This window comes from Pelmatolapia mariae, linkage group LG13, assembly GCF_036321145.2.
Source record: "Pelmatolapia mariae isolate MD_Pm_ZW linkage group LG13, Pm_UMD_F_2, whole genome shotgun sequence".
Lineage (NCBI taxonomy): Eukaryota > Metazoa > Chordata > Actinopteri > Cichliformes > Cichlidae > Pelmatolapia > Pelmatolapia mariae.
Genome location: NC_086238.1, coordinates 10,530,848 through 10,558,500, shown reverse-complemented (window position 1 = coordinate 10,558,500; position 27,653 = coordinate 10,530,848). Strand labels below are relative to the sequence as shown.

Below are 27,653 nucleotides of genomic sequence, written 5' to 3'. Positions count from 1 at the left end.
AAGTTACAGAAAAACACATACCTGTTGCCTGAGTCCCAACACTGTTTCTGCATTCTGCCTCTGAGCCTTGGCTTCGTCGCTCTCTCCACCCCAGACCAGATGAGTCTCCTCTCCGTTGCGGTACACAGAGGGACTGGGACCTCCCCTTCCTGCCACAGCTCTACCCTGTTGCAGCGTCAGACTCATGCATTGCCCCTTCATGGCTGCATTTCCAGGCAGAGCAGGTCCACTGTGACCGGTCAGAGCGTCACGTAGCCGGGCTGTCTCCTCTTCCAAACGGCCCACTTTCTCCCGGAGCAGCTCAGCTTCACTCTTGCGCCTCTGGAGTTCGTTTTCGCAGACCTCCAGCTCCAGTGATCGCGTCCGCAGGGCAGTCTGGGCCTCCTGGGATCGAACTTGGCTGGCTTGCAGCTCAGAGCGAGCTTCTCTAAGCTGGGCCTTCAAGACCACAATGTCTCCTGCCTTCTGGCTGAGCTCCGACTGGATCTCCTTAAGCTGCTGCTTCAGGAGAGAGATCTCTCCTGACTTTTGACATACCTGGTGAACAACAGAAAGAAAGTAAGAGAGAGGCAAACCTCAATTTCTTCCAAGCTTATAAGTTCGTTTCTGGATTTTATGTTTTTATTAGTTGCTAAACAGTAAGAGATGAACAGAAAATGAAATGAGCAACTGACAAACAAAAATAGGATCACACAAATTCACAGCTGAGACATTTAATCACTGCGCTGCTTCTGACAGATTCATGACTAACTGTCTGGTATCTCGCTTTCACCTACCTCCCACTTTGTCTCCTCCAGACGTGGCCCTAGTTGGGTCTGCTCCCTCTGGATTGTGGCGCACCTCCTTTCCAGTGTCTCTCTGTCCTGCAGCAGAGAGGAGAAGTCCTCTTGTAGCTTCTTTTTCTCCTGCTGTAGCTGAAATACCTGAAAACACACAAAGATGCACATGATCACGCTTTCTTACAAAAACACAGATATGCTAATCTAAAATAAGACATGCAAGTGTGGAGAGAGAAAACTACTAAAGCATAAGACAACATTAAAATAACTGGAACAAAAACAAACACATTTGTAGCAGAGTTTGGGTTCACTGCAATTTTATGTGTAATGGATTAATCGAGCTTTCTAATTTAACGCTTACATTTCTTCATTTAATATTTTTAAATACTTGGCATACCTGTAATTGAAGCACCTGCTGTGCTCTCTGTGCCTTCTGAGAGGCCTGCTTCATCTTCGTGGCACAGCTCTGTCTCAGCTCCTCCATCTCTCTTTCACAGCGGCGCTGCTTCTCTTCATACACCTGTCACAGTAAAAGACGCAGCTGAGAGGTCAAACATCAGCTCCTCAGCGTATCAAGTTTATGATCGGTGTCTTGAGGCGACCGTGTCTCACCTGGCAGATGGCAGCTTCATTCTCGTCCAGATTTTCTCTGAGCTGCTGGAGCTCCAGGTCCCGTTCCCTCAGCTTCTCCTCCAGCTCCCTCACCACGGCCTCGTAACCCTCCACGGGGGGTGGAGAGTGGCCACAGGACCCACTGTCTGACAGGGGCTGCCCGCGCCCACTAAGTGACCCCGAGCCTGTGCTCTTGCTGGACGAGGAACGTCCACTGTCTGAGTTACTGTGACCGTGGTTCCCGCCTCCACCAGAAGTATTTCGGCTGATGCCCGACACAGGCTCCAGCTGGCCTCCTGACCCAGAACCAGCACTGGAGCCCTCACTGGGGGCCAAACTGTAACCTGTGCTGCTGTGAGTAGGGAGGCTGGAGAGAGAGTTCCTCCCTGAATCTGACATGGAGCAGGACTGACTGCTCCGAGCATTGCGACCACCGGTGTAGGAGTTACACTTCCCTTCAGAGTTGGAACTGCTGCTTCCACCATTCCCGCTTGTACCGCTGGCACTGCTGGATCCTCCATGGGGCAGCAGAAGGTTGAGGCTGGCCTGGCTCTCCGACAGAGTGCTGGCACCTGGCCGTGGCGAAAGATACTGTACGGAGTGCCGATTCTTGGGAACGACAGGCTTGAACGCTGTAGGACGGATCAACACTTTCTCCATGTTCTGAAAGTGTAGATTATTTAAAAAAAACTAGCATTAATGACTGTTGTGCTAATTAGTAATGACTGAGTAAAACTCATTAGTAAAGGGTGAGCGATGTGCTGGCAGGCCACCCCACAAGGCTCTGATTAGTTTGGTTTGGTTTAATTGATATTTAAAGGGTTCATTAAGCAATTTCCTTAATGATATTCCTATCGTATAAGATGGATAGACAGACACAAGATGGAGAAGAGTGGAGGAGAGGAAAAAATCTGATTAAAGGGCAAAGAAACAAAGGGCACAGACGAGAGCGAAGGGAGAGTCGTGACAAAGACTGAGAGCGTGAAAGCATCTTCTCCTCTGTAAGCATTTTCTTAATGATCTTTCTCAGAGTTCACTAAAGACGTCACTGGATGCGAGCGAGCTCTGACACTCATCATGATGTGTCTGCAAGGTGAGCAGCTGTCAAATGATCCATCTGAGCCTGTCAGGCCGGTTATTATGCTTCCCTCCGGATCGATAGGAATAAATAGCCAATTAGACAGCTGAGGTAATCTGCTGTAAAACGTGTTCACGCAGGCAGCAGAGATAACAGATTAAAAAAAAAGTCCTCAGTATGATATTTGATGTCCTGGTGGGTGATATTGAGCTGTAATTTAAGAAGAAACTGACCTATAAATATCTTCAGATTAGAGGTCAGGGGCACTGACAGAGGTGCTGGGGTTTCAGTGTCATGCTGAAAGGCACTTTCCACTTTCTGCACCACCCTACAGCCCCAAAGGATGTGAGATATGCAAAACAGTAAGGTATGGTAAACGATTAATACACAGTTTAAGAGCTTTCAACCACATTTAATAGATTTCTTTAGCAGATGAAGCTCTTCAGAAGATTGACGTGGACTCAAAGGCATGGCCAATTGATTTGGACAGTTATTATACTTTTTTATTTTTTATTTCATTTTGATTTTTTTAAAATTCTGTTTAGTTTCTGTTAGTCACAAGATCGGGTTTGCTAGTTTCAGTTTAGTTTTTATTAGTTTCAGTGTTAGTTTTAGACTTTTGTCAATATTATTGTATTTTTTGCAAATGTCAGAGGCAAGAATATTTTTATTCTTGCATCCTCTTGTTAATTATCAGCAAAATTAAATCAGAGTAATAAATCAGCATCATCTTCCCAGATTATCCCTGTACTTCTCCTCACCTTCTCCAGCTGTCCAGACACTGGGATGAGTTTGGGAGGAGGTCCACCAATGTTCCCATTTAGAGTCCTGTTGTCTTTTTGGTCCTCTGAGTCGCTGCAGGGGCTTGCAGCAGTCAGCACCAGGTTGTCGTTCCAGTCTCCAACCACCACCTCCTTGCTCGCATACCCAAAGTTCCCATTAGTGCTGCCACCGACACCGCCTACTGCTCCAGCAACCATTCCACCCCCTCCTGTCCCAGCAGAGTTTCCAGGCCGTGGTTGCTTCTTTGTGGGAAGCGGTGGAGGCAGAACCTGCGCCTGAGGCTCTGTTCTGTTGCTGATAACCAGCAGCTGCTCCAGGGAGCTCCCACTGCGGAGGGTATTATCCTGGAGCCGGAAGCAGCTGGTAGCTGGCGTGGAGCGGCGTGGTTTGGTGTTGAATTCGCTGGCAGCCCTGCAGTGTCTCTCCTGGTACGTCCGGCCTGATATGAGACTACTTACTGACCCCATGGCTGTGTCAGAGCTGCAGTGCCCACAGGGGCCAGAGCAGGGACCTGAGGGGGAATGGGATGATAGCGGCCGGCACTGCTGGATGTCGAGGCCTGGATTCGGGTGGTCACTCACGGTCAGGGGTAGTGCCTGAACCAGAGCCATGGTAGCCCGACGGCGTCAGACGCACCACACACTCTGATAAGAGAGAAAACAGACACAAAATGTTACATTTATACTCCAGATGCAACTATGACACAGTTTTTTTATTCAATAGTTAAAAAATGTAATACATGTATTATTATCATCTATAAATGTAGCCCCCACCCCCCCTCAGAAAAAAACTTGTCTTGCAATGGATGTAAATGTAATAACAGCATGCACAATTAACAAACCAGAAAAAAACCTCCCCTGAAAAAAAAACAACACTAGGCATGAGAAAAGATCACTGCAGAAAGCTGCACTGTGGAGGATCAGTGAAACTACATCAGCGTGGGCTGTAGCTGCAGAGCTAAAGTAGCAGCAGCCGTGTGGAAGGTAAAACACTAAAATGAGACTTGCCAAGAAGGATGCAAAGAAGGGTATCGAATGGGTTGGGCTTAACTCTGAAGTGATGCTTTGCTCCACTTATAATAAAGTAAGTCAATCAATTTAACATATCTAAACCAATCTATTTTATTTTAAAGCCCTGCAAGAGATCAAATTCTGTGGACATGCATTTCAGCTGATTTGACAGGTGTAAAAATTTGGAGCATGTAAGATGCTTTGGAAGGAAACACTTTCTCATGTAGCAGCTTTGGCTCTTGTGTCCACAGCTGTCTCACACATTATGGGTGGGAGGAGATAAAACTTAATGAAAAAAAACCCTCGTATTACAAATCACATCTGAACTCTCTCCAATGTGTTGCCATTATTAACAAAACTTTAAATGCAGACATATGTTTTGGAAGAAATGGTGTTTCGTCCTTATAGTAGAGTTCCAGAGACTTGAAGGATCAATGCTAATGAATTACTTCTCTGCTCATTCAATAATATGGCTAAACAACCAATTTATTCTTAAACTGTCGTTCATATTAAAATGATTAAAAACACAATTTAATGTGTAAAATATCTAAATATCATAGATTTACTTTGCAGCAATGAAGCAAACTTATTTTTTCTGATTCACTACACCCACTTTACAGCTGTTTGAAATATTTCAAACCCCCTCCCCCGTGACCTCCACAGTCACGGCTCATCCCTCATTAAACATACTGTATCTACTGCTAATTGCCAGTGTCATTAACGAGGCAGGAGGAGAAAAAAAATGAGGATGGATTTAGTAAAGGGTGAGGGGGGTGAGTCACAATCATCTCCAGCTCCAGCTGCTCTGTGATATTCCTGCGTGTCCTCGTCTGAACCTGCGAGCAGTCATCTGGGTATTATTCCTAAAGTGGTTTGAAATTTATTCACTTTACCGTTTTATGATGACAAGGCTCGCACCCATCAAAGAACATCTTTGAAGGAAATGAATATTAGCTTCAGTCGGTTGCTGCACTATTTTTAGGCAGTGAAACATGGATAGATATTATTAACACAATAAATGGAAGCAGATTAAGTCTTCCATTTGCAGATAGCATTATCAGTATTGCCCAGGGGGGCATAGACGGGACTCGCATCCTAGCCTGCTGTGCCAATCTGAAACCCGTCTGGCCAAGTGGAATAATCCTTTGTGCCATGGCTGCACACGGTTATGTACATGTCCATTCTGACAAAATAGTCACAATAATCACCCCCTAAGAGAAGTCTATATTCTTGGAAATACAATAAATACAAACACCAGCTGTGGATTAAAATAAAGAGGAATGAATACAGTTTTGGTTGGCTGTTCTAAAGCAAGTGTGTTAACTCATGTTTCAGATCTCACAAATTGAGCCAACAGTGCAAACCCTTGAACAGTGTCTCACTGAAGGCGTTCATGGTATTGGTATTATCAGAGACTACCTCAAGAATTTGGGAGTGGAGCGGATGGATGTCAACCCTATCGAACACTTGTGGGATGGGCTCGGGCATGCTGTTCGTGGCAGAGTGAGAACTTAACTACACTGGCTCGATTTCTGTACAAATGTGGCAGCATTTAAGGGGAAGTAAACAGGCTTTCCAATAGTATAAGATTTATTGCCAAGAAGCAGTGTTACAACAAATAAATTATCAACCAAACATAAACTTCCTTACTTTTTATGCTAAGCTTATATACACCTGCTCGAGCAGTATACCAGCAGGGTTCATATATAATCAGCCTATTTTAGCTATTTGCCGGTATATCTGTATCAGCGTTCGTAACAGTCAAGTAAAGAAGACACAGGAGAAACACCCATCAGCCATGTTAAGAGTGTTGATGTTGGATAGTTTGTCTGCCAAAGATTACCCTGAAACTTTTCCATGTTTTCAAAAGGTGTTTGGGACACAACAAACACAAGAACCAGCTGATCCGAGGAGAGTCAGCAGCATGTAAATGAGTTACACAACTTTTTAAAATGCATGATCATCTTGTCTTAGTAAGGACATATACATAACTGTATATGAAAACTGTTAGGGAAATCTGTTTCTTTCATGTATCTTATTGAAAATACTGGCCAATTTATCGGATATTGACCAGTAGTATTGGATTTTTAGATGACTGGCCCAAATGGGTGAGTGACATTGATTCCATCCATCACAGACCACTACTGGAGTGGGTTTTTTTCTTACACTCAGTATTTCACTCTCCAACAAAAGTTGGTCATCAAACGACCCATTTTAATTTGGAAGAAAAGTGGTCTTTTAGCTGCTAACCATCCGCAATGACTACACAGCAGAATTAAGAAAAGCTAAACTATCTCCTCCACCCCTTTCTCGTCACATCTAGCTTCAAAAGGATGGCAATGGTGAAAATGCTCATCTCAAAGCTTAAAAATGGGACTTTACAAATTAAAGGTTTATATCATGGCGGCATGCAATCTTCAAGTGGTCACTAGAGGAACTGAGGTTTTTGGCACTTCAGTGTTGGCCTCATTTTGTGTGCTCGAGGTTGCCTCACACATGACACACAGCAGGAAACAGTCAAGCTCAGACACGTTTGTATTATTGAAAATACTGTGTGATTTAGATGAGAGAGCCTTATGGGCAGAGCGTGCAGCAACTCACACATCACACCCGCTCGCTAGTGGTGAATGCAACAGATATTAACTGTGCTATTTGAACACTGTTGCAATCGGACATCACATGGACTTTGCACTTGGAAGCTGGGAGGTTAACTGGGCATTTGCTGTTTCACATGCAGCTCTGTTGGGTAAGAAAAGCTGAAATATTTTGATTGTTTGTGAAAGTATGTTGAAATAATGGATTTTATTTGTCATTAATGACTGAATCCTGATCAAGCAATCAAGTTTACAGTATTCTGCTTTGATTTTATCACTGAAAAAAATACAATTCACTGGATAGGAGTTTGGGGAAAGCATATGTAACGGCTCAAACTATTCATTCGTAATCAGTAAGCAGGATGATTCGATTCCTGCCATTTCACTCCGTACTGACTAAACCGTCTGTGAGTACGTGGCGGAGAGTGACGGGGAGTTAAAGAGACGAGACAGGCTTCGTGAGTACTCGTGAGTCAAGGAGATAAAGATATGCGTGGTATGTGATCATTTCCAATGCCAAAATAATCACGCCTCACACAACCTCCTTTCCCCTTTGATCCAGCCACCACTAACCCCCACCCTTCTCCTCTTCACTCCCAGCCCTGACAAGGACCTCTCAGGCAGGGATAATAGAATTAACAAGCCTCTGCGACCATCAACCGTGACCCCCTCCTCCTGAGGAATGGGGTGGGGGGCGGCTGGTCTGATTCTGCCCTCCCCTCCCCTCCCACCCCTGTGACCTCCGAGGGCAGGGTTTTGTTCTGGCTACTCGGGCAACAAATCTCAAAAGCTAATTTTCCCCCTCTGATGTTGCTCACTGGTTGATTCTTAAAAGTTATTGAAGGCCGCCTCTCCTCCTTGGTTCTTCTGAGAAAGTGAAAATATTTTCACAATCCGCTCCATCCGCCCTCACCGCTTCCTCCACCTTCCTCATTACACGCATCCTCCTCTGCTGTCAGCAGCACAAGACAGGCAGAGAAAAAACAGCCATCACCACTAAATATAGAAAACATCTCAAGTGCCTGAAATCATTCTGATAGTCTTTCATGAGGCATTTGATTCGGCGTTCAAAAATAAACTCCAATAGTGTTACAGCTAGCTGTGATGGGGTCAGCCCAGGGGCACTTTACACCACATCCTGACACTCTAAAACTATTAAATGATGCTGAACCGCTTAAAGGCAGCCTTACTGCTTCTGACAGGAACTGGAAATACTTCAAGTGGATGTGAGAGTTTAGCGTCCACATGGCCCAGGATGAATAAGAGCAGGGCTGATAGAAGAAAGAAGTTCCCAGGTAGCTCTCTAACAAGATCCAGAAGTCAGTTCTGTGACGGGGAAATAATCCCGTTATGATAAGTCTGTTAATAATGCCAGTCCTTCCCAGGAGAGGAAACCCCATTATTGTGCAGCAGTAGATCGCCCCTTGCAATCCCACGCAACCTCAGAGCTGTTCCGGAGACTCTGCTGGGCTCAGGACAAACTCAGAAAAGTGAGAACACGAAGGAAGAAAAAGAAGGGGGATAAGGGGTAAACACACAAAGGAAGGCTAGCTGTGAGTGTTGCCTGGGGTTTTAGGGGATTTTCCAATATCAGGTTGCCCAAAAAGAGGAGCCAAACAGAAATGAGCTTCAGGGAGAACTGTGCATCCATAATCCTGTTTATCATTATTTTGCCAGTGCAGAGACACAGAGGTCTGAGCACCTTAACGTCTCAAATCAAATGTGAACCGAGACAACTTGTCTTTGCTGAACCACCTCCTGCTGACCAAGCAAAAATGCTGTTACTCATGTCGGCTTGCAGGAATTTTCCTTCAACCCAACAAGCCGAAGACGGCAACAACATGCAGTGAAATCTGCACGGCAGGCCACAGCTGTGTTATGGCTGTGAAAACAAGTCATGCTGAAGCATCTTCGGTCCTGTAAAACCCGAGGGTTTATGAGTACATGCGGTCAAGCAGCAGAGTGTGGCAGTCTGTTTAAACTTAAATATTGTAACTAGCAAAAAGTCCTTTCCTTTGTAATCCAGGACATGCAGCTCGATGACATTGTAAAAAAACTAGCGTATGCCGTAATCATGATAAACGTATCCATTACTGACACACAGGGCTAAATTTGCTTAATTAATCCTTTAAAATTTGAAGATGTTTTGACAAAAGACACAAAAGTCCCCATTTTAGACTAATTTCAATAGAGCAAAACAGCAAATGCTCACACTGGAGCAGGTAGAACAAGGAAATGCATAAACTGCAGTGTGCTTTCTGTTTATTTTTACACCTGCATTAGATCGGACCAATTAAAGCACATCCAGTATTCATTCTGCTTTTATCTCAGCTCTATTCTCCACCATTTATCTTCTTGTTTCTAAATATCTTCTACATTTCTGATATCTGTATGTCAGAAAAATGTAATTTATTGAACAGTTTCTGATGAATAAACTGAAAAGAACATTATTTTTGGCCCCAAATCTTCACTCAGCAGACGTCTCAGGCATGAGGATAAAAATGTGCATTTCATTTGAAAGTGGAAGTCAGAATTTCTGAGTTCACAGTCCGCATTTTCAACTGAAATGCCTCCTCAGAAAGTTGGAGGAGCCCCACCAACCCTGACTTCACAATCCAAGATGGTGGCATCGCACATAAACAGAAATAAAAACTTCCACTGCTTCCACTTCCACTGTTGTGAGTTAAAGCTGGCTAAATAAGCCATACACAGAGCATTGAGCAGGCTTTATGCATAAACCTGCTGCAGCGGTGTTTAAAGTGCATTGTTCCACCTCGTTAAGGAGCAAAACCATTTTCCTTGCTTTTCCAAATTTACTACTGGAACAAGCTCAACTCATGAGTAACGTCACTCCTAGCTCCGACCTCCGAGGCAAGTGGAACACCCTCAAAACACCTGTTGGTGTGACTTGGCCAGCCAGCCAGCAAAGTTTGCCCCTTTAATGATGCTGCAGACTTTTCCACCTGTGGTGATAATGCTGCATGGATTGTAAACATCGCTGTGTTTAATCATATAAGAATGTATTGCAAGTGAGTATTTATGTATTTCACATTGTTACCAAAGGTACTTTTGTCTCCTCCCTTTTTCGCAAGGAGTTTGCATGTTTGATTTGGCAGCATTTTACACTGATACCCTTCCTGATGCTACCCCAAAGGTGGATTTGTGTCCCCTATGAACTAGCAACCTAGCGCTTTCCAAGAAAATGTGTAAACCACTACAGTATGGAGCCACAAAAAAAATTCAAGAATAGGCAGAAGTTTTGAAATTTGAGGAAATATAAAAAACATAAGGCCCAGGGGCCAAAGTGGGCCCAGAAAAGACCCAAATGCAGCCCAGTGGACGGCTTTACAGAAAAATTTAATTAGGCACAAATTTTGGATTTGTAACTGTATTTCACAAGTTTTACAGCTTTCCCTACTGATAAGATCCTCCCCTGTGGCCTTTCATGTAAGCTAAAGTAATTAATTAATAGATAAACAAATAGATTACAGAAGATAGTGAGTATTTCTACGAACTATAGAAATGTCTGTTTTTTATATAGTTGTGTCACAGTAAAGATTAAAGTCCACAGAATTGTGCTGACAGATTTCTTCGATTTCCCACAGCAGCGTTTCTTTATCATGTAGAAAAACTGAGATGTACTTTGGAAATTGCGTTTGTTTTTCATATATTAAGATATCTCAGGAATTAAATGTGTAGTTAGCTCCTTTACACTGACACAAAAGGCAGTTTTACTTGTTCGGCCCAGGCTAAAGTGGGCTGTATGATTTTGACATCCCTATCCTACCTTTGACAACTAAGTTATAATTAGTACATATTTAAGTCCAAGTAGATGTTTGTGCTAACATTTTAAAGAAATTATTTCAAGGTGTTCCTCAGACGTTGCATTCATGAGAATAAATGATGACCTCAACTTCCTTCCTCCCATTTCATCCTTTTTAGCATTTCTGCTCAATTTCACCCGTTTCCCCTCTGATTTTCTCACTTCTTTGTTTCCTGCGCCTCACCGTTGCTCCATCTCTCTCCTGTCACTCTTTCTTTTCCATCCCCACCATTTCATACCACTCCCTGCTCGCTGGTCTATGCAGCTAGATTTTCAACTGCCCATTCTTTAACTGCAGCACTACAGTGTGACTAACCAAAGGTAAAGCCAGTGTATAGATCAGAGCAACAAGTGGAAAGAATAAAAATCACCAGATCAGAGTCGGCGCTGCAAAAATATCAGTATGCAAGTGGTAATAAGAACCACACATTATGATGGGTGGCCACTGAGCTGTATATTTTGATCAGTGGCACTCACGTACTTCCACAGCAGGACAGGGAGAGTGGATGACATGAAATTGAACGCTCGCAGAAATATGCCACTCTGGTATACAATCCTGGGTGGCCTTGATTAATCTTGAGACAAGTGATCGCAGTGGATGGAAACAGAGAGAGACAAAGGTAGAGTGAAAATCAACAGGCTAGGTGAGTCACAATAATCCTCGATGGCTGCTAACAAAAGAGGATCCACAAGTACAGGCAAGGCAGCGACACACAAGCACACACAATAAGGCAATCAGTTCACCCCTAATCTGCCCACCTCTTTATTTGTCACGCATCTACTCGCTGAAACGCCGCAATAAAACTTCAAACGGGCAAGAAATGGTATTATAATGAAGTAAGCCGACACCACTGTAAAATGAGACACGTCTTTTAAAGTTTTGCCAGAAGACCTGAGGTTATATTATTCCATCATTCCTGCACAATGACTGTCTGTCTGAGTGGGCGCTCACTGTCACCTACCCCCACATGGCTAGGCTTTACAGTCTCAGTGTGTGTGTTTTGCTGAATGCGTGCATACTTTCTTAGTCTTCATTAACTCATCACCCTAGAGCCAAATCTCTCTTCACTCAGGAGAGATATTGTCCTCTTTGTTTGACACTCTAACTTTTTTCATGTTGAGCTCTGACTTCATTTTTTCATTTTCTTTGTCAAAAAACCCCAAACAAACAAAAAAACTGGAGAAATAAGTTTTCTAACAAAGTGCAAGTCTGTGCAGGAGTAACTGGCAACAGGTCCTCCTTTGCTCCATTTTTTTCCTTCTGTGCTTTTACAACCAACTTGTTGCTGTTGCAGACCTTAGCCTCTCCCTCTGTTTGGAAGCGTTGCCATGGCATTTGAGGCCCACATTTTTCATGTGCATGGCGAAATGAGATAGAGTCAGGAAGTGTGGGGGAAAAAAGAAAGGAAGGGAAAGAGTGATAGAATAGGTGAATAGGTGAGTGAAGGAGTGTGTTTTGTGCATTTGTGACAGTTTGACAGCAGACAGGTTTGGTTCTTTAGCATCTCAAAGCATCTGGCCTCAATTTGAACTTGAAAGCGGGCTTACCGAAGCCCAGATTCTCTTGTTGTCCTATCACGCACAGGCACGCGCACACACACATATAGCTGCAGGGGCAAATCATAAAATTCTTGTGGGGGTTGAAACTACTGAAAATGGGAAATGGAAAGACATTTAAGTTGACATATAGCCATGAATAGACCTTGGGAAGATTATTTCTAAGTGCAGTTTGGAACACACTGCCTGTTAGGTTCTCCACAAACAACCACAGCTGACTTACGAACTGAATCTACTCATACATTTTGTCAAGATGCACCAGACAATACATGTGGTCACACACACACCAAGCTTCCACAGCCAGTATGTCACTAATAAATGGATTATACTTACTTACAGATGCACACAACATGTTGCTGCAAACAACATGGACGAGCAGTTAGAAGAACAGTTACATTACCATTACCAAGTCTAGTCTTAGTGTGTATATGCACATGTTTTGTTTACTCAGCTACTCCTTTTGTACACTTCAACCTTGATGGGTTTATGGCTGTGGTGGTGTACCACTGTTACACCAACACAGTGGATTTTTTTTTTTATCATACAATGATATACATGATGTGAAGAGAGTTTTACAAAAGTAGCAACTTAACTGTTTAGGAATTACAGACATTTTGATACATAGTTTGCCATTTAGGCTCAAAAGTAACTGGACAATTGACTGACAAGCAGATTCACTGTCAAGGGAGAGCTGTTCCTTCATTATTCCATTGCAAGATGAGGATAAAAGGCATAAAAGATCTAGAGTGGATTGCAAGTACTTAACTTGCATTTGGTAGCTGTTCACTGAAACTCTTAATTAGGCTCAGAGATGTCAATGAAAGTTAACAGTCCTTTATTAGGCTTAAAACTAAAATAAACCTCAGAGAGACAGCAAAAAGTTCAAAAGTGATCAAGTCAGCAATCGAATGAACTGGCCCGGTGAACAAGACTAACAGGTCTGAAAAACCAAAGAAGACAACTAATGTGCATGATCGCAGATTTATTTCCATGGTTAAGAAAAACAAAATCTAACCAAGTCAAAACCACTCTCTGGGAGGTAGTCCATAATCAAGAGATGCCCTCATGAATGAAAGCACAGGGGGCTTACAGTAAGGAGCAAAGCACTAGTTAGACTTTGCCAGAAAACATTAAAAAAAAAAAACCCTGTCCTGATCCAAAAAAAATTCTTTGGAAAGGTGAGACCAAGATGAAAGATAAAGGACAGATAGTTTAAAAAAAAGAAAAAGCATGGATAAGGAATCAAACAGCTCATGACAGATCATGGATACCACGTTATCCGTCAAACACGGCGGAGGTAATGTTATGTCATGGGCATGCATGGCTGCCAGTGGAGCCAGGTCATCAGTGTTCATTGATGATATCACTGCTGATAGAAATAGCAGCAAGAGTATGAATATGAATTTAACATGGCATTAAATTTTAGGTCTGACACATTTAAATTTGTATTAGAAAAGACAGAGGATTCAATACCCAGCCTTTAACAGTGCTTCAGTCAGCTGACGCCGGAGGAAACTGAGGTAGCAGTATGTGTAAAAAGGGGAAGATGGCTGACATTCCTGGTCTGCTCCAAATGTTGGATTTTCCAGGAGGTTTTCCAGCCACTGAAAGTTATCCAGCAGTGGTCAGCGGTCAGACCCACAGACACTGGAAATACCAAGAATGCCGGTGGTAGAGACACATGGATTAGTCTGGCCAGTGGACTACCGTTTGTCAGGATCAATGACCAGTTCAAACTAAACTATTTCACTTAATTTATGAAATCTTATCAGTGGAAAAGCATGTCATCTGGTCTTTAACAACATGGCTAATCCAAGCTCTGTTTGGAGGCTCATTGTCCCAACAGTGGTGAGAAGAGCAAGTTTTCCCTCCTAAACTTCCCTTCCTTCCCCCCCTGCTGCTTTGGCTGTACGACAGTGGAGGGCCATTGTTTCAGTTTAACAAGAGGGTAGAAAGCAGAGAGAAAAAGCCTGTTATCTTACACTGAAAGCAACCACACTTTGGCACACAATGTGACCTATAATGCGACGCAGAACAAAGACGGGGTAGCGAGCGATATGACTTTCTCTTTACTGGCATCCTTCAATGAGGAAAAGTAGGACTCGATATCTGAAAAGTCTCAAATTTTTCTTATGTTTCACAGAAAGTGTCACAGCTCGAGAGTGAAATCAGCAATCATAGCTGAAGCAGATAACAAAGACAATGCCGCCCACACGCACACACAAAAAACACAGAGTGCTACTAAATACAGCCAGGCAAATGAGTTCCACAGCAGCTATTACATAAGCAACAACGCCTCACTTTAACTGTGCCAGCCTCACTGCATAAATTCAACTCCACTCATGTGGGAAAATATCTGACATGGCGAAGGAGCACATGTGCAGACGTATTCAGACATACTGTCCGTGCTGCTGCAAACCCGAGAAAGACAGAGTGGGGACAGGCTGGCTTGGAAAATACTCATTCAGCAAACTGAGCACAAGCCAGGCCGACTTCGAATCTCTCTGTCTTCCTGCATATCTGTCTGTCTCTTTCTGGATTCGTCCACCCTGCTCTTCAACTAGAGGCTTTACATAAACACCTGGCATGAGATTTAGCTAAATGGGATCATTGGAAAACAATGGAGCCGAGCACAGAAAGTGTGAAAGGGGCTAGTAAAATTTTATGGAATCTGAATCCATCCTTATAACTGGTCTTTTTGATGAACTTGGTGCCCCTACACCAAAGAGACTACCGCTGCTGAATGGGTACATGTATTTCAACACGTAATTTGTCCTATTGATTTAACAAAAACAGCATTTTGTTGCTCTGCTGCAGATGAAAAAGTAATAAATGACACATGGGAAAGAGCTGTAATTCTAAGGTATATAAATAACAGATTTTTCTCCAGGTACGATGCACTCATCATCACCTGAACCATGACAATGTAACCCCTTAAGGTTAGAAAGCTTAAGGTGTAGCACTACTGTAACCAAAAAAACAAGTTCCTAAACTAATATGAGACAAGAACAATGACAGTTCAGCTTTTTAAAAGCATTCTGCTGTTGTTTTATTGACTTTGGAACATTTGCCGTTCTCAGTCAGTCATGTTAGCGCACAATTAGCACATAGATTGTAAATCACTACAGTTTGTTTCTTTGCATGGGCGAGTGCTGTCAAAAACCAGTATGAAAAGCAATAAAAGCCTTTATCTGAGAAAGACTGAATAGTTTTGAATAACATTTTTTTTTAAGTGTATCTTGTTTTTTTTTAGGCTACTGCCATTAAAAAGTCATTGTTGCACATGTTGGTTATATTCAGAGGTTATGTGCAGCCTGCCATACATTTACCTTTAAATACTTGCACAGCAAGTTGATACTGATAGCATATCCTCCACCAAGTAAACAGAAACAAGCTCATTTATTTCCTTTGGTGTGACAGCTGAAGTCAGACTGGAAGCTTGCTAATGCTGTTGTAGGACCCCTTTATTTATATTAACCCTCTCGCACACGGGGCTTTGGTGTTATTTCAGCCGGTCATGTACCTCTCAGATGCTGATTGTTCCTAGCATTTATCCCTGTGTGGGTACATCAACAGCCACGTGCGCATTTACAGAGAGGTGTCAGGTTATGGTATAGTCTCTCAGAAAGGGTTTGAAATTATGACATACCTACAACATAGGCACGTCTGATGAGTAAAGAAACTGCAGCGAGCCTTAAAAAGCTATTCGTTCTTATCGACCAGCAGGGGGCGACTACACTGATTTTGGAATGAAGTCTAGTCCATGGTCCCCAACCTTTTTTGTGCCATGGACCGGTTTAATGTCAGACAATATTTTCATGGACCGGCCTTTAAGGTGTCGCGGATAAATATAACAAAATAAAATGATACAACCAAGACAAAAACTGTGGTATTTTGTAAATATAATAATAAATGCGAATTCACTGTGTAATTGTGTAACTTTATTAGCAGCTTCCTCCTGAAATCCGCCAACATCATTGAGAGCAACATCCTCCTCTCCGGCCCTTAATGCTCTCTGGTCGCTATGGTAACGTGTAAATATTTCTAAAACTACAACACGGGAAAAGACCCAGGGAAACCGAGTTAACGATAAAAACCCTGAAAACCATAAATTTCACACCCGAGCCTCAACTCTCGTGGCCTGGTACCAAACCAGTCACGGACCGGTACCGGTACGTGGCCCAGGGGTTGGGCACCGCTGGTATAGAAGTCATGGAGAAAACGACCCTTTTGGCTCTCTTGACTGTGACCTCAGTAACACAGTTTAATGATGGCCTCAATCACTATTTTTAAGTCTTACTTAATACAATGTGAGATTTATTTTGTGAATTTGGTTTGATTGGAGTCACAAAGAAGGATAAAGCAGGGTATCTTTTACAGTTTGACTGACTAGCATCTATCATGAGTGTCCCTCGGTTTTTCAGGTAGATCCACTGCCTTCTCATCACATCCAATTTCAAAATACGAAGATGGTGACTGTGAAGCAGTTGGGTGACATCATGGTGGCTATGGCTATCCTTTCTTTAGGGTAAATGACAAATGATCTAAAGTTTTTGCTGGCATTCTGTGTGAGAACGTGACTTTAACAAACTGGAACGTGATCTTAAATGAATCCAGCCCACCTAAGCTCAGCCTAAACAGAGAGAGGATAAAAGGTAAAGGGCTTTCAAAAGACAAAGAGAGCCACAAAAGGTCTCAATACCTTTTTTTTGAAGCTGCTTAACTACCTTTTAGTACTGTGCATACACACCCACAGCACACAGGAAGTATTAGTCAACACGGCTGCAACATGTGACACGTTACCTCATTTATTTTGTCCAGAGAAGATGAGGTAACCCTTCTTTTCCATCTCTGCCCCCATTCTCACTCCCCTTCACCTTCCCTGTAACGTCACGTCAGCGTTTGTGCATTTATAGAGTAAAACGTCACTCCTGCGAACTCTGCCAAATCCCATTCTGGGTAATTACAGTCTTCTCCTAGCAAGCCCTCAAATGAAGCCTTAACATGATACAATCAAACACAGATACTACAAAGAGTTGAGTGAATGGACAGCACTGCGAGCTGTCTATAAACATATCTGCTGACGCACCACTCTCGGGCCAAAACAAACTTGATGAGAAACTACAATATGTGGCCCAAGGCACACGAGGAGTCTTGTAATTACACACATAGGGAAGACATGAGAGGAATAGCAGCGGGCTCTACCCCCAGTGCTTTGTCATCAAAAGAAACACAAAGATTCCCTTTGAGTCTTCTGGATGAAAACATGTTTTTTTGCAGGTCACACTTTTGAGATGTGGCCTAATTGTCTGCTTTGGTGCAAGTGTACATGCTGCCTCATGCTTTTCTTATCTTCACTGTGAGTGTGTGTTAAGACAGACTGAATAACACCCTCCTCCTCCTCCTTCTTCTCCTTCTTCCTCCAGGCCAACTGTCCAAAAAGGGGGGCAGCTTTTCTTAAGGCTGAAATTTCAAATCAATACCCCCAACAGTGTGTAATGAGTAGATTAGCCAGGGTCAGGATTAGAAAACCTGGGCTCAGACACCACAAAAAACCCTCATCATCCCACCTCAACAAATCCAGGCAACCAGTTTTGTTTGTCCCTGCACAAAAACTCTCCAGGGTCATTTAGACCAGCCACAAAAGTGACAACTTAAGAGCAGTAACTTCAAGCTTCTGAGTCTGTCAGCTGACTGAAGTTTGTGAATCATCATTTAACTATTCATTACTCAGTTTTTAGAAGTCACCAGCATTTTTTCTTTACTAAACTAGTTTCCATTCTAGTTGCGAAATCCTTATTGCACGCGCCTCGCTGTCCATCTCCCTTGCGCCTTTCGTTAAATGTAACTCACCCTCATAAGGGGCTTCACACAGAGAGTCAAGGTGCTCATGAATACAAAGTTCATTCTCAGGCGAATTTGCATAAATTTAAACGAAGCCAAACGGCAATGGAAAGCAGGGTGAGGAGAGCGTGAGTTTGGAGAATCTGAGGCATATGCACTGACATTTCTCATACAGACACATGTAAGAGCACACACACTCTCTCTTTCCCTCCATACTTACTCCAGTGAGAGCCCTGCATCGTTGCCTTCACTTGTCTCTCTTGGAAAAAAAAGTTAAAAAAAAAAAAAATCACTCTGGTGCTCTGATGGCTCAGATTCTCCGCGTCTCCCCTTCCTTCTTCTGTCGACTATCTCTCCCCTACAGCATTCCAGCTTCCTGCCGTTGCCTCTGCGCCGCTCCCGGACTTCATATCCTGACACAAGGACTTTCAAATGGAAGCCCTTTTATTTTCCTGTCCCCTCACCACCTCCTTCTCGGTCTTCTCACTTCACTCCACTGTTTCTCTTCTCAGCTTTCCTTCCCTGCTGTCTGCCTTAGCACCGCCTCCCCCACCGCCTCCTCCTCCTCCTCATTCCTCCCTCCCCTCTCCCACTTTTGTCTGCCTCTAGTTTCCCTCTTTTAGCACACACACTACTCTCTTCTGACTCCCTTTTTCTCCTCCCCCTTCTCTTTTTAGCCTTAGAATCATCCCCCTCCTCTTTCACATATACTCTCTGCATCAGCACAGTGCTGCGTCGGATATGACATTTTGGGAAATCTTATCCACTTTTTGTGTTTAGTGGATTTGTGTTCGAGCACAATGGCCCCAGGCATCGGGGGAATACCCCTTTCAACACGGTTTGCAGCACCTATTCCCTTTGGCTAAATACTAGGCCTAGTTACACCCAATTAACAAACATCATCCACCACATGAAGAGCAGCAGTCGCTACAGAGGAAGAAAGAGGAAGAGTTAATTATCTCAGATGGGGTATATTATATAACATCTTTCTGGCTGCGTGCACCTCATGTTCTCCAGTGCACATGAAAGTGAGTGTGAGTATTATTCAGCAGGTATTAGGAAGATGCCCAGGTCCAGTGGCTGCAAAACAAGCCCAATTCATCACCCCTTCACTACTACACTGACAGCTGATAGAAGGTCTTTGAGCTGATATACTGTGTTTGGTTTTCTCCAGACATGGCGGTGTGTATTATGGCCAAACATCTACTTTGGTTTCAACATTGTTCCAGAAATCTTGTGGTTTGTTCAGATGCAACTTTGCAAACCTGGCAACCCTTCCAAACAAGCCAGTACTACTGTCATTACCTTTAACATTTAACATACCAACTGTAGAGTCAGAGATGTAAGTCTCTCATTTCCTCATAAATTTACTTCAAGTTTTATGATATTAAGCTAAAGTGCTAATGTTATCAAAGCACTATCATTGTTAGCATCACTATTGCTAAGTCCAGCCTCATACAGCTGTAACAGTGGGTACAGGCAATTAATTGATCAGGACAGCTCAATTGTTGAGTTATTTTTTTTTTATAAATAAATTCATCATTTAATCAATAATTAAGTCACTGACTGTTTCAGCCCTAATTTACTTTCAGATCACACACTTGGCTCTTGTGTGGCACCCAGCACTTAGCACTCTTGGTTGGTTGTTGTGTGCTGCCATGGTGGAAAACCAATAAGAGGACTGAATAATGGTGTGTGTGCGTGTGTGTGTGTGCGTGTGTGTGTGTGTGTGTGTGTGTGTGTGCGCCATCACCTTCTCTCTCCTTACTGGAACTCCCCCATTCCTCCCTCTGAGTCCCACGGTGGTAAAGTGAGGGAGGAAAAAAAAAAAAAAAAGAGTTCACTTTTGCTCCCTGACTTGGCACTTTGCTACCACTAACACAGCCTACCTCTCTGGGCTTAAAATACAACACCAGAAAGCTTTTGAGTCTTTTATATGTGTGTGACACTGAGTGAATGTGTGTGAGTCAGCAAGAGTTTCTATTTCAGTCTTTGAATAGGTAATAACAATCCACAAAACCAGTGCATCAGCTCAGTTTGAGTCAGTGAAAAACAGGACTTGTGACGTATAAAAGAAAAGTGAGAGACTTTGTATCTAAAACTAATATAAATCATTTAAGTGGACATATTATGCTCATTTTCAACTCCATATTTCATTGTTGAACTCTACTAATGTAGTTTTCACAGTTCAAAATGATACACAATATACTTTTTGAAGCCCCTGAGTTCATCCACTTTCTGAAACAAGCAGTTTGACTTTCTTTCCTTTCTTCTAATTGGCTGCCCTTCTCAAACAGAAACTTTGAACAGCACTTGGGAGGAGCAGCTGAGTGTCTGGGATATCCGCTGTCAGTGACATCATACAGATCCAAGAGTAGAAAAAATGTTTGAAACCAAGTGTTTAGAGCAGTCTGAAACCAGAAACCATACACTCTGGCCAATTTTACTGTGAACTTGTACCTTAAAACCCAGAAAACATTTCTAAAGATGCTGAAACTCTCTATAGAGATGAGGACAAAGTATGCTTTGGTTTATCACATTAAATCTCATTTTACCCAGCCAAATACAGTTCAGTGAAGCGTTAGCATTTACTAAACAGGTATCAACCAAAAATGAAATATTAAGTAGGACTTTGTATTCTGAAAACGACCTTCTAACACAGGTGGTGAGTTGTGTTTTGGGACAGATAATGAAGGAAGGAGACAGCTGGGCTGAGACAGGGAGGACTGGAGGACAAAAATGCAGCGGAGATAGCAGATCTGTAATGGATACAGTGGAAAGAATAGAGGAAGACAGCTGCTGCTGCCTTGACAACATAGTATTATCACCCCAAATATCTTACAAGTGCTGCCGTTTACTGTTCTTTAGCTGATAGAAATGATAAGGGGTTAATGTCAGGATTGAGTGTTGTGTGACTGCTTTTGAAGAACAACAAACACAAAAAAGTGCATAATATTCTCTGCATTAGCTATATTAGGTGTGTAAAAAAGTGAAGTCGAAGAAAATTGTGTTTTCTAGACGAGACAATTTGATTAGCAGCACCTTCGGTGCCTTATGTGAGGCACTCGACTACAGTATGGAACAGCATGAGCTCAGCCGCAAATTTCTAACCTCTTGACCCCCTCATCTCTTCCTCTACTCCCTCTAACCCCTGTGTCACATTCTCCAACTGCTATCCTTCTCCAAATCTAGTCCCTAAACAGAAGCATCAAAGAGGCCAAGACCCCTATTTCCATAAATGTGCTTGCATCTGTGTGACAAAATGAGGACACTCTAATATGAGCCCACACCTTGTCAGTCCACTGATCAGCATTGACGGCTCCCATGAAAAGAAAGAAGAAAAAAAAAACGAAGGGGGGGGGGAGAACACAAAAGGGAGGGCAAGAAAGAACGAGAGTGGGTAGTAGGAGGAGTGGGGGATGCCTGAGTCAGCAAATACTGAAGGTCAGCGTTATCAGAGAAGGGTTTTGTCTGCAGAGGGTGTTTTATTTTTTGTTTTTTAGCGTGGTTCTTTACCTCAGTGTGTCACCCAGCGTCCTCCTCCTGGTGGTCTGGGGGAGAGAGGAAAATGGCAGAGAGCTTTCATCCCAGGACTTTGCTTCTTTCTGGGATTCTCTTCAGGTGGACCGTGGCCTGAGGAAAAACAAAGAGTTTGGATGAACTAATCTGACCAGTTGTGTCCGTCAGGTACGAGTGAAATGAAACAGTAAGGGCCAAACATCTAAAATCTACAGTGTGGATTTGAATGTATCTAAAATGGTTAGCATATGAAGACAAAAACACAGTCAGAAAATGCAAATGCACTTTTTGATCAATAAAATCTACAATCCTTGATCTCTTCCTTCCTCCTTCTGTCTTTAAACAAGCCACTTTTGAGCTGCTTGCATTGTAACTTAAGTCTCACACGTATGACAGTAGGTGTTTTTTCTGCAAATACACAAATATTTATCTTTATACATCACGCTTTTCTTGTGCAAGAGCTAAAAAAGAATCATGAAATTTGTACAAATTTTAAAACAAACTGTCATCTTGTATTGCGGCTCTTACAGCTGGAGTTTTGCACAAGTTTCCTTAAACTAAATGTGGTTCCAATCTTTGGAAGAGAAATGGAAAAATCCTCATTAAGGCTATAAAATGAAATGAAAAAGAGAAAGAAAACGTATCTATAAGCAGATAAAGAATATGTGTTTGCCCATAATATCAACTCTGCTTCCTCAGAATACCCTTGTGTGTAAATACCTTATCATAACTAGTGTAAATGTAGTTCCATTAGTACTACCACCCTCTGGTGTCCAATAATATTAACTATAGCATTTTTCTTGTGGTTTGCAGTACATGCACATGGGAGGATTTTATCTCCACCTCCACCAAAAAATGCTACTTTGCTGGGGGTTTTTATTTGTAATTTTCCTAATCTTTTGATTGCACCCTTTTTTTTCTTCTTTTCCACTATCTTCACTGGCAGCCGATGAGGTAATCAGTCAGCTTGTTACAGTCTGAAGCAATATGATACGACTATTGATTTTGGCCCCCATGTCCCAGTGCATCAGGGGGTCAGTAATGCCACATCACCCGACCTCCAGGCCAGGATATAGAGCGACTTTCAGGAATCACAGACCAGTGCTGACTGGGCACTGACAGCCAGTTCCACCAACAGATAGACTGTAAGAACACAGACCATCATGACAGATTTTCCTAGACTTGCTGAGACCAGCCGGAGTTTGGTGTTTTTTCTGGTCAAACTTTAAACAACGAAAAGGACCGGAGCATCACACAGCTCACACATCAATCTAAAGCATATATGTCACATTTTTTTAAACATTTGTCCTTAATTGTTTGTGTAATTTTGTGTCCAACAAAACAAAATCAGAAAAGAACAGCGATCATCATTGGCTTAAAAATGCAAATGCATTACGTTTCATATAAATCAATACGATCCATTTAATTCAATCAAAAGACCACATAAAACACAATTATTGACTAACTTGGTTCCCATATGGCTTCCATGCAGCTGAAGCCCAAATAGCATCAACATGGAACAACAATGAAACAAAACCGGGTGTCCATCTGTGTCTGTCAACAGGAAAACTCACAAATTTAGAACCAGATTTGAATGAAATACAGAGGTCAGTAAGGCTTTAAGCCAAGGTATGACTGATTAAAGTGGCAATAGGGTCTGGGATTTCTGCCATTAGATGATTATTGTGCTTCAGGCCTGATTTGATGGACACGTGATTTGTAGCTGCTAACACCACGAAACAAATAGTAAAGGAAACGTTGTGAGGGAGAAGGTGCGAGAAACGGGGTGGGTCAAGGGCATCTAGCATGTCCTAACACGGAGGTGGGGTGGCAGGAGGGTCAAGGCGTTTCCACAGAGACACGGGGGAAGATTTGTTGAGATAACATGAGAGTGGTTAAATTTATTCACCCTCTTTAAGCTTCACAGATAAATGAAGACTGAGTGCAAGTAGTGTCCCATAAGGCCAGCTCACAGCCAAATACAAGAATTTCTTTTTTTTAGAAACACTAATGTGCAAATACATCAATATACACATAGATTTATAGATCTAACCCTGGTCTGCCTGTCTTTTAATTGTCATAAAACCCACTGCAAGGCAATAAAACATGACCTGTGAAGCTATAATGATCTCTGCAGTGGTTTAAAGGCTTCAACACACACATACACGCACAGGCATAAAATCTCACTTCGATGCTCTCTGTCTAATCAGGCGATGAGATCTCACCCAGTATGATGGGCTGATGTAAACCCATGGCTGCAGATTAGATAGAGATTATTCATCCTTTAGATCACTGCTAGATAGATTACATCGCAATAGCAGCATATGTCCTCACTGCAGGGATGACACTGTATGTCAGGACAATGACACTGTGACTGAGGCTCCTGCACGGTGCTGCAGTATTAACTTCAGCTGAGGGTAGCGGTAAGGTCATGCAGCTTGTGTGTGCGTTTGGCTGCCTTAGGTTCACTTTGTAAATCAAAGCAATCCTTATGTTAGTAGTAGTTTTCGGTTACTGGAGAGATGCAGTATGGCGTGCTGTTGAGGGAGGAGCGAAGGAGGGTGAAGGCGAAAGTCGCTGCCGTCACCCAGAAGGCGCGGCTAAATCTGTGCCAAGGTGACTCTTGCACAATGAAGCAAGAGAGACAGAGAAGTGTTCAGTTCAGTCCATTAATACACGTACTGGATGTATCTAAGCGTAGTAATGGGAGAAATTTGTCACTGTGCACATCACTGTATAATACAATATCAGCAATTATTCTCTAGCGTGATTGGTTAATGTAAAAAAAGTCAGGTAATCATGAAAAGTTGACCATTATCAGATTCGCGAGTTAAATGGGAAATCTGAAAATTTTAAAAAGATGGAAAAAAAGAAGGAACTTATGGTGCATTTCATTGGAGGACAGAATTTTTAACTGGAACGCCCCCTCAAGCCAGACTTCCAAAATCAGACAGTCAGAGCAGCCCCACCAACACTAAGATAATCCAAGATTGCTTCAGGGCATGTAAAAAGCAGTAAAACCGTAAGACGTGTGACCAGCTAAGTAAGTCAGGGTCTATCCACGAACGTGTGGCAATGGTGGCTTTAAGTGCTAAAAAACAAACAAACAAACAATACGCTTTGCACTAATATGATAATGATGCATGACTGACTATCTTGCTAAAGAGCAAAACAAATGCTGTTATTCCTTGTTTTCCTGACTTCACTACTGAAACACACGCAACTCAGGAGTGACATCACTTCCACCTCAGTCATCCAACTTCTGAGGTAAATGGAAAGCAGCATTATAGGTGCTTTATACGTTGTTCCAAACATGCTGATTTGCATATCTCAGGTAATAACCTGTTGAATTCACAGCTACTCAGTGGCTCACCCGCCTCCTGCACAGTCTACTCAGAAACCATCCTCACCTAAACCGAGCATCAGCGTGACCAACTGTGTTCTGCTTGTATGAAAACACAACCTCAGACAAAGACCAGATTCTTATTCATTCTGGTGTGAACACAGCCTAGGAGAAAATAACCCAACTTCTCACCTGACTTGATAGCGCAGTAAATAGTTTCCTGGTGAGTTTCAGTTGCTATTTTTATCCTGTTTCTTCTGCTTATCCAACTCTAGGTTGCAGGGTGGGTTGGAGCCTATGGAAGCTATCAGGTGAGAGGCAGGGTACAGAGTGTACAGGTCACCTATCTATTATAGACCTAACACATATAACTCACATTCACACTAATTTCACTGAGTAACCTAACAAACATGTCTTTACACTGTGCAGGAGAACATGCATGTTCAGTTTGCCCATACAGAAAGTCCTCAGTTAACTGATTACTTCATACCTAAGACCTTGTTGATGTGAGAAGTGCTAATCGCTACACCGCCATGCTCCCCATTATATGTATCTATTTATTTTTTACAGCATAATAATAACAATTATGTTAATTATCCTCCCATTTAGAGCAAAATACACAGTAAATGAGGGTACAATTTAGGCTAGAGTTAGCTTGTGATTAACAGTTTGCTACTCTATTAGCACTCAGTGTTCTCAGTTTCACAGTTACCTCACTGACGTTTCAAAAAACCTTGAGGGTGATGTCAAAAATACTGAACTCACAGCTTTAAAATGGGAGTCAAGAAAGCAGTGGGTGATATTCATCATGTCAGCATCCAACTTCTATGCCCAAAACTCACAAATATTACGCACATATATTAATGGAATAGGGGGAAAGCAACCAGATAAGAACAGCTATTTTGTTTAAACAAGCAGATTACACATCAGTTCAATAACACAAAGTGAATTTTATCAGTTTGAGCCACTGCTCATATCAACCATGCACACAGAAGGGTTTTAATCAAGATACACCACAGCAAGCAACTCTTTCCAAATAATACTCCCACTGTCTTTGTAAACTATTTCATCTTGGTTTGGACTGTTGTTCAGACAAAAAAGTGAATCTGAGTTAAAAAATAAAAATAAAAATAATAAGAAAAGAAAAAATCATCATCATTTCTATTATAAAAACATTTTTAAAATTTCACCTTTGCAACATTTTCTGGAATTTTAATTTAATTCATCAATATCCAGGAAAATAAATACTGGCTGATAATGAAAGTGAACAACTGCTGCTACTTAAGTGTCCCGAAACACCTGAAAACATATAAGTGTAAACTACTTCTGCATAATGTGAAAAATCGGGACAAGTGTCGAGCGTCTCGTAGCATCCATTGTCACATTGCTCATCCTCGGATGCTCGTATTGAGTAATGGAGTTGGCGAGTGAGTCAACAGCACCTTTTCTGCACCAGAATAGAATCAATGGGAATCGTAAAGCACTCCCCAGGAAAAGAGCAGTCGGGTAATGCAGTTTCTATGTATCTTTCTTTCTATTTTCTCTGTCATTAGCCATATTGTACTCGGTGTCTGGCACTCTGGCGGTTGCGGCTGCCGTTTTCCCAAGAAAGTGGAAAGCTGCTTTGTTGCCATAATATGCCCTGTGTGATGCTTGGCCCACTTTCCATCTTGCTTTCATTGTGTAAGCACACATACATAAAACATGATTTGCTGCTTCAATTTCTGACTTTTATTCAGCTGGGATTTGGTGGCAGACAACATCAGAGCCATGAAAAGCAGAGCGGAGCAGCGACGAAATGCAGCTCTCCCTCTGATCCTCTGAGCGAGGAAGAAAAGAGAGAGAGAGGGAGACAGAGAGCTGGCTACGATACAAAGAACAAGGTTTAATCACTGACCTCTAGACTTACAACTAAAGACAAATGGCCATGATTAATGAGGCCCATTCATCTTACAGGTTAAGAAAAAAAAACCCAGCAGGGACTGTGTGTGCCCGTGATGCTCTCGAGCTTCAGTCCTGTTAGTTTGCACTTCACTTGTGAGTCCAAGGAGCTCAGATCAGGATCACTGTAGATCCAGCACTGTTCACTAGAGGGCAGCCTGCAATGATGTGAAATCTGGCAACTGCAATGATGGCTGCTCACACTCAGTCCTGAGAGAAACTTGTTCGTAGCAACAAATAACAGAAGGAACAGATAATATAGTATAAAGTTATTTTATTATCTGCTGTGCAAAACTATTGCACTAGCTATTTAAATGATTATTTTAACCTTCATTCAGATTGATTGCTTGCTTTTCCTGTATTAAGTACACTATGTACATTGCTTTAAAAAGGTACATACGGCCACATTATTGAAACTTGTCACAAGGGGTTGCCACAGCTGGTAGCTCCACTTGGGAGACTTATGCAGGATTTCCTTCCTAATGCAACCCAAAGGGGAATTTGTTTTTCTGGCTGGAATTAATTCAGTTATTTTACTTTATTTGGCTACTTATTCAGATATTTTGGGTCTTTTCTAGTTCACTGAGCTGCCTCACTGCACTGGGCCACTTTATTTTACTTATATTTGTTTGGGGCTTTTTCAGTTTCTGCTGCTATAACAGAAATCCATTCATTTATCATCAAGCTAAGTCTTTCCCATACCGGAGATTGGCCCCCTCCAGTGGTGCATGAGAATAATTAGGGAGATTAAAAAAGTAATAATTCTCTGT

At 42.4% G+C, this 27,653-nt stretch overlaps 1 protein-coding gene across 1 annotated transcript in view; it reads right to left on the bottom strand.

Moving 5' to 3' along the window:
• The window catches only part of lzts2a (leucine zipper, putative tumor suppressor 2a), a 44,130-nt gene that overhangs the window by 3,288 nt on the left and 13,189 nt on the right, over positions 1 to 27,653 (bottom strand). The window contains exons 2-7 of the mRNA XM_063492271.1: positions 21,597 to 21,713; positions 3,231 to 3,896; positions 1,392 to 2,054; positions 1,177 to 1,299; positions 777 to 923; positions 22 to 537 (exon numbers count right to left, since the gene is read on the bottom strand). Coding sequence (XP_063348341.1) covers positions 22 to 537; positions 777 to 923; positions 1,177 to 1,299; positions 1,392 to 2,054; positions 3,231 to 3,863 — 2,082 coding nt within the window. The 5' untranslated portion in view covers positions 3,864 to 3,896; positions 21,597 to 21,713. The remainder of the gene's footprint in view (positions 1 to 21; positions 538 to 776; positions 924 to 1,176; positions 1,300 to 1,391; positions 2,055 to 3,230; positions 3,897 to 21,596; positions 21,714 to 27,653) is intronic.